The 10,753-nt window shown below is 38.3% G+C and overlaps 1 protein-coding gene across 1 annotated transcript in view; it reads right to left on the reverse strand.

Moving 5' to 3' along the window:
- IGSF10 (immunoglobulin superfamily member 10) overlaps positions 1 to 10,341 on the reverse strand; it is a 28,744-nt gene extending 18,403 nt beyond the window's left edge. The window contains exons 1-3 of the mRNA XM_032225916.1: positions 10,100 to 10,341; positions 2,166 to 2,295; positions 938 to 1,328 (exon numbers count right to left, since the gene is read on the reverse strand). Of these exons, the coding sequence (XP_032081807.1) occupies positions 938 to 1,328; positions 2,166 to 2,295; positions 10,100 to 10,323 (745 nt within the window). The 5' untranslated portion in view covers positions 10,324 to 10,341. The remainder of the gene's footprint in view (positions 1 to 937; positions 1,329 to 2,165; positions 2,296 to 10,099) is intronic.
- Between the last annotated feature and the right edge of the window lie 412 nt (positions 10,342 to 10,753).

Here is a 10,753-nt window from a genome sequence, read left to right on the forward strand (position 1 = left end):
TCAGATGCTCCATCTAGTTGTGCAAGCAGGCTTCAACAATCTTATTTTTGCTGAATACTTGATGTTCTCTATGCTTGGTTATTTGTTAGCAAATATTTCATTACTTGACTATGTAACAACACCAGTGCAGGTGATTGTGGAGGTTTTTTCCTGCTTATATACAATAGGCTGCTCTGCCACTGTTGGTGGCGGTGTAGTTTTTTCCTTGTTAGTTTCTTGAACAGGCTATTGTTTTCTGGTTGATTGTCTGATGTTAATTCCTGCAAATTTGGATGTTGGCCTGCTAGAAAGGGTGTGTTTTGATCTTTTAGTTTCCTTCTTCTTTTTGCTTCTTTTGAATGATGTATAAATATAGTTTATCTATATGTGTCAGAGGTGGGTTCCTACCAGTTCGCACCTATTCGGTAGAACCGGTTCGTCAAATCTACTGAACCGGTTAGAAGAGGTTCCACCAGTGGACCCAGAAAACAGGCCACGCCTACAGAAGAGGTTCCAAAAAGTTTTGAAACCCACCACTGGTATGTGTCTATTGATGGTTGGTTTGTCTTAATCACAATCTTCCAGGAATTCCCAAGTGGTTTTGTATTTAGCTCATCTGCAAGCAAACAATACCCTAATCAATGAACTACCAAAGAGAAAACCGCACCACACTAACCATGGCATAGAAAGCATAGTTCTATGGCTGTTGAGCAAAGCTCATTAATACTGATATTACCTAACTGGGTATCGAAAGATCCCTAAGCCAACAGCCAAGCTCAGAGAGCACCAAGGACTCCATAGTTCAACCATGAATTATATATATTCTCTTCCATTTGGATATTTTTTTAAAAGTATAATATATTATCTCTGCATCCTGTCAATTACTGCAATTTTTGTGAGTGAGACCAGCAGACATTGGAGGTGTATTGTTGCAATTTATACAAAAGACAATATGTACCTGAATGCCTTTCTGCCCATTTGGCAAACCATTTCAAAGCACAATCACAAGTCCAAGGGTTTCCATGAAGATAGAGACTTTCTAGTTCAGACATATATGAGAAAATGTCTTGTGGCAGAGAAGTCAGGAAGTTGTCTGACAAGTAGATATGCTTTATGGCAGATGTTCTGAACACCTTGAGGTACCTCAAAGTGACAAAAGTATCTGGATGAAGTTGTTTAAGTAAATTTTCTTCCAAATGGACTAACTTCAATGATGTGAGACCATAGAAAGATTTTGGGTTTACAAATTCAATTTTATTATGATCCAGGTGCAAACGTACCAAAGCCACGAGACCATGAAATGTATCTGCTTGAATAACTTTGATTTGATTATAGCTCATCTTTAAGATCTGTTGATAAAAAATTGAATAAGAAAAGAAATCTAAGCTGAAGTTACACGTAATTCAAAAACTTCTAAAAAGTGATTTTCAGAATGACACAACAATAGAATATGATCTCAATTCACACATTATGCTAAATGATGTTGTTTCATTGATTTTGACTTAGTATGTTGTATTTGGTATTTGGTATTTATTAATGCTTATAGGCCGTCCTTTTCCCTGAGGGGACTCAGGGCGGCTTACATAAAATAAGGGGGAGGGTATACAGACAATAGACACAACAATACATAGAAATAAAATAGTAAGCAACATTCATTCATCATTCGGGTGGGGGCAATTATCTTTGTCCCCAGGCCTGACGGGCTAGCCAGGTCTTAAGGGTTGTGCGGAAGGTCTGGACGGTGGTGAGGGTACGAATCTCCACGGGGAGATCGTTCCAAAGGGTCGGAGCTACTACTGAAAAGGCTCTCCTCCGTGTAGTTGCCAGTCGGCACTGACTGGCAGATGGAACTCGGAGGAGGCCTAATCTATGTGATCTAATTGGTCGCAGGGAGGTAATTGTATATCCCAACAGTGTGGTTATTCAATAAATTGTGGCTAAACCATATTTAAACCTATGAATGAACTTGTAATTATGCTCAGTGAATCTTATTTTTTATCAAAGATGTTTAGGATTTATTCAATGAGAAGAATGATGAAAATGAAAGGTGAATAGAGTGTAATAAACTTAGATCTTACACTCCTCATAACCATTCTCCCCCTCTCCCACCCAACAACAGGTTTGAGGGCAAAACTTTGCCAACTCTAAACAAAATCAGTGATGGACAATTTCCAGCTTAATCTTACCTTTAACAAATGTAAATCAGAGAATGTCTTGTCTTGAATTGTATGTATCTGATTACTGTGCAACATCAACAATTCCAGTTTGTCCAGGCCAGAAAAATCTGTCTCAGTCAGTTTAACCAAATTGTTGTAACTGTAACAAATATTTCATTCCATATCTGGGTTTAGTTAGTCAGCTATAGTTTAAACATTAAACAAACAAAAATAGAATCTCTGTTCTGAAGGTGTTTAAGCAGACTGTAATTAGATTTTGTCATTTAAAATTGAAATTACTTTGATCAAAGCAATAACAAATGAAAAATATGGCTCGTGTTATCATGCACTCGGGTATGACCTAATCAGTGTTAAATCTATACATTTTTCTGTTGTTCCTCTCAAAGTGTTCTGATAATAAAAACAATGAAACACTGTTTCATATAATACATTTATAAAATTACACTACAAAACAAAAAAATACCATCAAACCACCATGAACACAACACATATAAATGGAAGAATTAGAAAAAGGCTTAGAACCTAATTTCTTAAACACTGTTTAATACAAGAAGTCCTCGACTTACAACAATTCATTTAGTAACTGTTCGAAGTTACAACAGCACTGAAAAAAAATGGACTTATGACCGTTTTTCACCCAACTGTTGTGACATCCCCATGGTCACATGATCAAAATCCAGGCGCTTAGCAACTGGTTCATATTTATGACAGTGACAGTGCCCCAGAGTCATGAGTTCCCATTTTGCAACCTGACATAGAGCAGCATAATAATGAGGGTTTAACAGGGCTGAAATTGATTAATAGCAGCAAAACACGAAGTAAACTAATACATTTTATTATACTATAATATAAATAAAATAAATAATTAAAATGTATTTTACAAGATAATAAGTAAAAATACATGAAGGCATGCTAAAAACAAGCAACGTATTTCAAACAGAAGGGATTTAAAGACGAAAAATCAATTTACCAGACATAACATGCTGTGTAAAAAGCACAAATTTTGTCCACTGGAGAATTGGATGGGAGTTCCAGAATAGAGGAACAATTTCCCAGCACATTTTCTCTATCCCACCATGGGAATGATAAAAGGCTTTCCCAGTTTCAATTCTAGGTAATTACAGTTATTGGGAACCATGAATCATATCAATTTAATAAATAATAATGATTTGTTGCAGGGTGCAGCTGTCATCTTGTTCCTATGGTTTCTTGTTTATGAGAATACTTGCATACGAACAGATTACTTGAACAGACTTGAAGAAGATTCTTATAGGCAACAAGAAATCACACGCTCTGTAATCTAGTGAATTCCCCACCTCCCGAGTACTGTATATAGTGTCTGTTCCAAAAATCCCTTTTATGGATTATGAGGTATAACACATGGGAGAATTATTCAGTGCATTCTGTGCACTATATACAGATTCAGAGTTATGTTTATACTGTATATTATTTATGAAATGAAAAGATGAGGAATAAATCTATTCCTTTCCTGACCTCTGCATCTTGGGAAATAGAGGGGAATTACTCGATACACACTAAATGCCAAAGGCATTCATGAACAGTGATCATCTTTCTTGCTGTTGCTTCATGTTTGTAAACTCCAGCCGGCCTCTGAAAGCTTAAATACTTGTTCACTGCCAAAGTTTCAGAGAAACTGCTGAATTATAAGTGACCACTGAAATATAGCTGGTTATCAAAGCAGCCTCAAATTATGGTTCACTGACAAAGATGGTTCTGTGAGCTGATTTGCATATGTAAGTTTTAAACAGATGCTATAACTGCTTTGATCTGAAACTGTTAACTATAACATTTGCTGGGGGAGATATGGGATTTAGATTTCCCTTGGTCAACATTTTAAAAATGTTATATACAAAATTTTTTAAATGTTTTATCCAAATAAAAGCTTATTGCACACTAAGTTTGAGTCTATATTCTATACAAGTGATGGCTAACTTTTTTGTCCTCAATTGCTGAAAATGCGCATCTGTGCGTGACCGCGTGTGTGCGTACCCACACCCATAATGCAATGCACCCCTCCCCCTTCTCATGCACGTTTGACCCCTGCACATGCACGTATGATCCCCCATGCTCCCACGCCTCCCACACATGTGTGTGACCCCCCCTTGCACATCCTTTTTGGGCTTAGCAGATCTCCCTGAAGCCTCCTGGGACCAAAAACAGGCACATCCCCCACAGCCCATTTTGGCAGGCCACCCTGAAACCCGCTAAAACCAAAAATGGGATGTGGCGGGGCTCTCCCCTGCCCTCCATGCACATTATCCCCTGCGCATGCACATGCCTCTCCCGACAGAGACCTGAAAGTCAGCTGGCTGACTGGAGGTGTGCACACATGCAGGATGGAGCGAGACTGGGTGACGGCTCACATGCCAAGAGAGAGGGCTTTACATGCCATCTGTGGTACGCGTGCCATAGGATCATCATCACGGTTCTATAGGATCTACTAAAAATAATCCATCATCTTCCTTCCTTCCTTCCTTCTTTCATCCCCTCCATTTTATGAGATGGCTCCAACTATAATTTGAATAGCCACATTCAATATAGCTAGGACAACATAAACATCATGACAACTATAGTTCCCAGAATCCATTGCTGATATGGATGTGTACAAGTATTCTGATTTTGTCTTCTTTTTCAAAAGCAAAATGAATGGTTCTGCTCATGGCTTAGAATGTATACTTCTTCCAAGCAAATATGGTTTATCTTAACTGGCTGCATGTCACATATAATAACTTGGCTTTTAATTATACTGTTTCACTATTTAAATCCTTATTGGACTTACATGTGAATGATTGAGTTCAAACTTCATAAGTCAGAATCAGGAATAAAAACTAAACCTGGGGTCAGGAATAGCAATAGCAGCAATAGTACATAGACATATACCCCTTCATAGTGCTTTTACAGCCCTCTCTAAGCGGTTTACAGAGTCAGCCTATTTTCCCCAACAATCTGGGTCCTCATTTTACCCACCTTGGAAGGATGGAAGGCTGAGTCAACCTTGAGCCGGAGAGATTTGAACTGCAGAACTGCAGCTTGCAGTCAGATGAAGTAGTCTGCAGTACTACACTCTAACCATTGCGCCACCTTGGCGCCACAGGAAGCTGTGGCTTTCAAGACATATGTAGCTAACCTAGATCTGACAACTCCATTCTACTTAAATTATGCTAGCTGGAGTTGCTAGAATTGTGCTAGAATTCATAATATTTAAACAGTTTCTCATCTACCCCAGATAATTTTAATCTGGTTTGTTCCATAAACTCTCCCAAGCAAGTCAAAAATTAGAGTAAAAACAAACCAGCAAACAAGATAAATTTATTTTAATGTCACATGGAACAGCACAAGGTTCATTCTTTATTATATTTGGGACATTGTTAAGCTTAATTACTGAAAATTTATTTACACAAATAAAACATTATTTAAAGCATTTTGCAAACTTAAAACTTTGTGCACTTTTAATCTAAACTGATACAATAGTTATTTCAATAGTTAAAAGCAAAACAAAAATGATTCCTTCTGCCTGTTCACCTGCCTCTTCATTGCTGACCAACCACAGAATCCTTCTCTCTTATTCGACAGTTAGAAGGTAATTGTTTCTGAAGATATCTTATATTTTTCTCTGCAACAACTACAAAAAGTAGTGGAATGTACCATACACCTATGCATTCTCTGGTGTAATGACACATAAACTTTATTATGTTTTTAAATAGAAAATGAAATCAAATTCTAGAGAAAAACTGCAGACTACAGGAGTCAAGAGCACTAATCAGGTGACTCTGAGAACACACATAAGCTTCAAGAACCCTCTAAAAGGATGCAAATGACCAGCTGTCTGCAAAGAATATAAATCCTTCCATTCCCCACTATCCTGTCAGAGCTGAAGAAGCTTCTTGGATGAGAAGTGAAACATCTTCAAAGATGTTTCACTTCAAAGAAAAAACAAGAAAGTCCAGTTGCCTCCTAAAAAAGCACTTTTGGGACAACCATGACTTGGATGACTGAGAATTTCTACAGATTTACCGTAAAACAAATTCTGGTTGAATCAATTTATGATAGATGCTGACAACACATCAAGGATGCCATCATCTTTGATGTATACCAGGCACTCTTACCCACCTGCCTTTATTGTTTTTCCTTTTTTAAATTAAAAAAATAAACCCTATCAAAATCAGCTCCCAGTCTTGTGTATCCTCTCTATTTCCAGTAATGACTCTGGAACTCACATTGTGCTTCAGACATTCAATCATTTCCAATTCTTCCTGATCCAATGCACATTCATTTACCAGGATTGCCTATCTGTAACCCTTTTGATTTCTTGTAAACTTGTGCTTGTCATGATACCGTAGTCACCTTATTTTCTCATTCTATTTTCATTCGTTTTTATTTTCCTAAGCCTCATGGGCTTCTCTGGTGACTCTTACCTTTGTTTTATGTGTACAAAATAGCTAAGGTTCAGATACATTATTAATGCTTTCAGTGAGCATCACATCTGTCTCGTTTTACTCCAGCCAGAAATGGAGGTTTAATCCTTTTGCAGTCCAAAGAATTTCCAGCAATATTCTCCAGCACCACAGTTCAAAGGCATTTGTTATTAATTTATTCAGTCTTTCTGATGATCCAATGATCACTGCCATATTTTACAACTGAGATAACCACATCTTTGGCAACATGTACGTTTATTTTATGTTGTCACAGAGTGATGTCCTTGCACCTGGATAGGTTGTTTAGATTGGCTGTGATGTTTCTCTCCAGAAGCAGATTATTTCAATGCAACAGCACCATGCTGTGACTGATCCTATGAAAATAACGTATGTTACTAGTGCAACTTCTTCTTCATCTGTTTATATCAGAGTGGCATAGCAATAGCACTTAGACTTATATACCGTTTCATAGTGCTCTTACAGCCAGAATCAGCTTATTTTCCCCAACAATCTGCGTCCTCATTTTATCCACCTCGGAAAGATGGAAGGCTGAGTCAACCTTGAGCCTGGTGAGATTCAAACTGCAGAACTGCATCTAGCAGTCAGCTGAAGTAGCCTGCAGTACTGTACTCTAATCACTGTGCCACCTCAGCTCTTCTACCTATTGATATAATTTTAGGTTTTCTAAATTATTGACCGGGAGTTCACTTTTTGCATTTTCTTTTTTTATCTTCAACAAGACATTCCTTAGGCTTCCCTCATTTCCAGAATTAAATCAGTATCACCAGCATATCTAAAGTTGTTGGTGTTTCTCTAAGCAAATTTCATTCCAATTTGTAGCTCATCTAGCTCAACTTTTTTCATGCTATAGTCATCATGAAAGTTAAGTACTGTAAATAAGGTGACAGTATACAACCTTGGTACATTCCTTGCCCAATTCTGAACCATTTAGTTGGTCCATATTCTGTTCTGTTGCTTCTTGATCAATAGGTGAATGGTTCAATAAATAGATGAGATGACACTAGCACACTCATACCTTTAAGAGCCAGCTACAATTTGTGGATAGCATTGTGAAAAGCATTCATATAATTAATAGAAGGAGGAAAAAACTTTTGAAGGTCCTTGCCTTTTCCATTGTGCACCAGATGTTTGAAATCTTGGGAGCCTCTGTATCTTCTAAGTTTATATACTTGATTTATTTACTTGACAGTTTTGATTCCATGTACTGTTGTAATCTGGATTGTAAAATTTCAAGCACTATTTTACCAGCATCTGAATTAAGAAAGCCAAATGCCCCACATATCGGATCCATTAAAGGAATGACTATATTTTTGCACCATGCTTGGAACTATATCCACTCACCCAGAAACAAGACAAAGAATAACTGGATTGATGTACATTATTGAGCAGGAGAAGGAGGAAATCAACAAACTTAGATATTTTTCTGCTGTTTAGTGACTGTCACACAGATTATGGTAATAATTTTGTGAATAGCCAGCAATCATCATTTCTACTTGTCTAAAAATCCTTAGCCATAAAGGCATACAAAAGAATTTGGATGCATGTGTTTTAATTTATCACTATAGGCAAATTAATCAATAGCTGAAATCTTCTAGATGAATGCCAGGAGGCTTCTTGCCATTAGTTGCTCTGAAAAGATTTTATAACAGTGAACATGTTAGTTGTTCTCATTACTATTTCTTATTGTCATGCAGTCATAATTTTCCTGACCTTTTTGTTCCTATCAATTTCACTAAAAGAGATGAACAAGATGTTGTCTCCAATTTTTCCAAAAGAAAGAAAACTGATGAAATTCCAAAAGAAGAGAGTTTGGTGCCCCTCCACTGTTCAATATCCAAAGTAGTGCATACCATAAAGAAAGATCTGGCTGTTTACATTTGACAATTTATAATAAGGATGAAACCAGTTACATACTGCCTCTTAGTGTGTGACACTATGAATATAATAACTAACTGCTTTCTTTTAAAACAGTTGTGACTTCTTGCATAACAAGACTTTTCAGTTACCACATTTTCCCATAAAAAGCTACTTTCGTGGTTTCTAATAGTGCTTGTTTATCCCGCAAGTTTCAAAACCATGCTCTTGTAAGGTAATTGGAAGCATTGTGTAACATTGTTATTTAGTTAAGAGGATCCAGTATCTCTCTAGTAATCTGAGCTTCTTTCAATTAAAGTAAGCAACTACTCTAGAAGGTATAAAACATTGAGTAGGAGTAAGAATGATGGATAATAGAAAAGAAAATAGCAATAGCAGTTAGACTTATATACTGCTCCAGCATTCTCTGAGTGATTTACAAATGTCAGCACATTTTCCCCAACAATCTGAGTCCTCAATTTTGCCGACTTCGGAAGATTGGAAGGCTGAATCAACCTTGAGATGGTCAAGTTCCAGTTAGCCTGCTGTATTACCTTCTAATCACTGTGCCACCATGGCTCCTAACATACAGCACCATCAAAGTATAACAAGTAAATTCAAAAATATTAAGTGAGATAGTTTGGTCTAATAGTTAAAGCATCAGACTAGAAAGTGTGGGAGTGTAAGTTCAAGTCCCATCTCAACCATGAAAGCCAGCTGGGTGACCTTCAGCCAGACATTCAGTGGTGTGATCCTACCGATTTAACAACTGGTTTGCTGCGCGCGTGCACAGTTTACAGAATACTTACCTTCCAGATTGCTGCTTGGGAATGAAAACAGCTGAGGCATGGCAATCCACTCTGCCACGTGACTCAGCTGCGAAGATAAAGGTAGATAAAGTGCAGGGGCAGGTGGACGGGCCCACTTGCAAGTGAGAGTGAACTGGTTCTCTCTCAATTGAACTTCGAAGCTACAGGTTCTCCCAAACAGATCGAACTGGTAGAATCCCACCCCTGCAGACCAGTGGTGGGTTCTGGATCCTGTTGCAACTGGTACGGTGCAATAGGCCCGGCATCCCCCACATGCACACACGCAGCATGTGCGCACATGTGTGCATGCATCCTTATCTCCGCGACACCTCTGCAATGTTCCAGCTGCTTGGTGGAGCATCGTGCAGGCTTTGTACACTCCATGCATGTGTGCGGATGTGCCAAAGAGCTCAAATACAGGAAAGGAGCTCAGTTGGGGGCCTCCGGAGCACCGTAGCGGAATGGTACCCGTTGCTCCCAGCAGGCACCGCTACACCTGTACTGGAGCGTACAGTCTGCAACCTACCACTGCTGCAGACACTCTTTGTCAGCCACCTAGCTCATAGGTTGTTTTTGTCAGGAAAATAGGAGGAGGAATTTGTTTGGGATAGATTCACCATGCCAAGTTATTTGTAAAAATAATAAAGGCAGGATAGATACAAATAAATAAATAAGGTTTGAAATAATTTCTTAAGCATCCTGAAAAAAACGTAGAAAAAGGGAAGCCACTTTCATAGGAGAAGGGAAGTTCTAAGAAGCTGCAAAACAAATTTTAGCACAGCATTACTAATTTCAGGATTTCAGCATTATCATGCAAACCTACCCTAAATTGATGCGTTCGACATTTTGAGAGATGTGCAGTGGGATGGTAGTTAGATACCGGAAGGTGCAGTGGACTTCAGTCGGGACATAGCAGGCACAAAGCTTAGGACAGGCACTGGTGCCAGGAAAGACAGCCAAGAGGAACCCAAAGAGAACTTCTACTGCATAGGGATGGTTTCCTCTTTCTCTTTTCATCTTGTGTGACAAAAGTTTTAAAATGACCATCCTTCCAGCCAAGTGAGAACAAAGAATACTCTAGAAAATAACACAACAGAGAGCATCAGATTAAGATGCCACATCAAAAGCTTGTGGCTTTGAGCAGGCTAGTTTTACTTACGTTTTTCTAAGCAGTTCTAGAGAAAAGCTACACATTTAATCTGCAGCCATTGGATGTTTTGGAGACCAGAGATTTGCGCGCTATTCTTTTACAATTATACCAACATTCTAAGCCTACATCATTCCATGCTCAAATAACGGTCCAACATACCTAAAGAATGGTGGATTGGAGAAAGCTGCCATAAGGGTTACTTCTTCAAGGAAAAAAAACAATCAGCAGTTTAACTACCCATAAGCATTAGTCCTCAATTAATGATGGTAATTGGAACACAAATACATTGCTAAGTGATATGGTTATAAAACATGTCACATGGCTACC

This window comes from Thamnophis elegans, chromosome 10, assembly GCF_009769535.1.
Source record: "Thamnophis elegans isolate rThaEle1 chromosome 10, rThaEle1.pri, whole genome shotgun sequence".
Classification (NCBI taxonomy): Eukaryota; Metazoa; Chordata; class Lepidosauria; order Squamata; family Colubridae; genus Thamnophis; species Thamnophis elegans.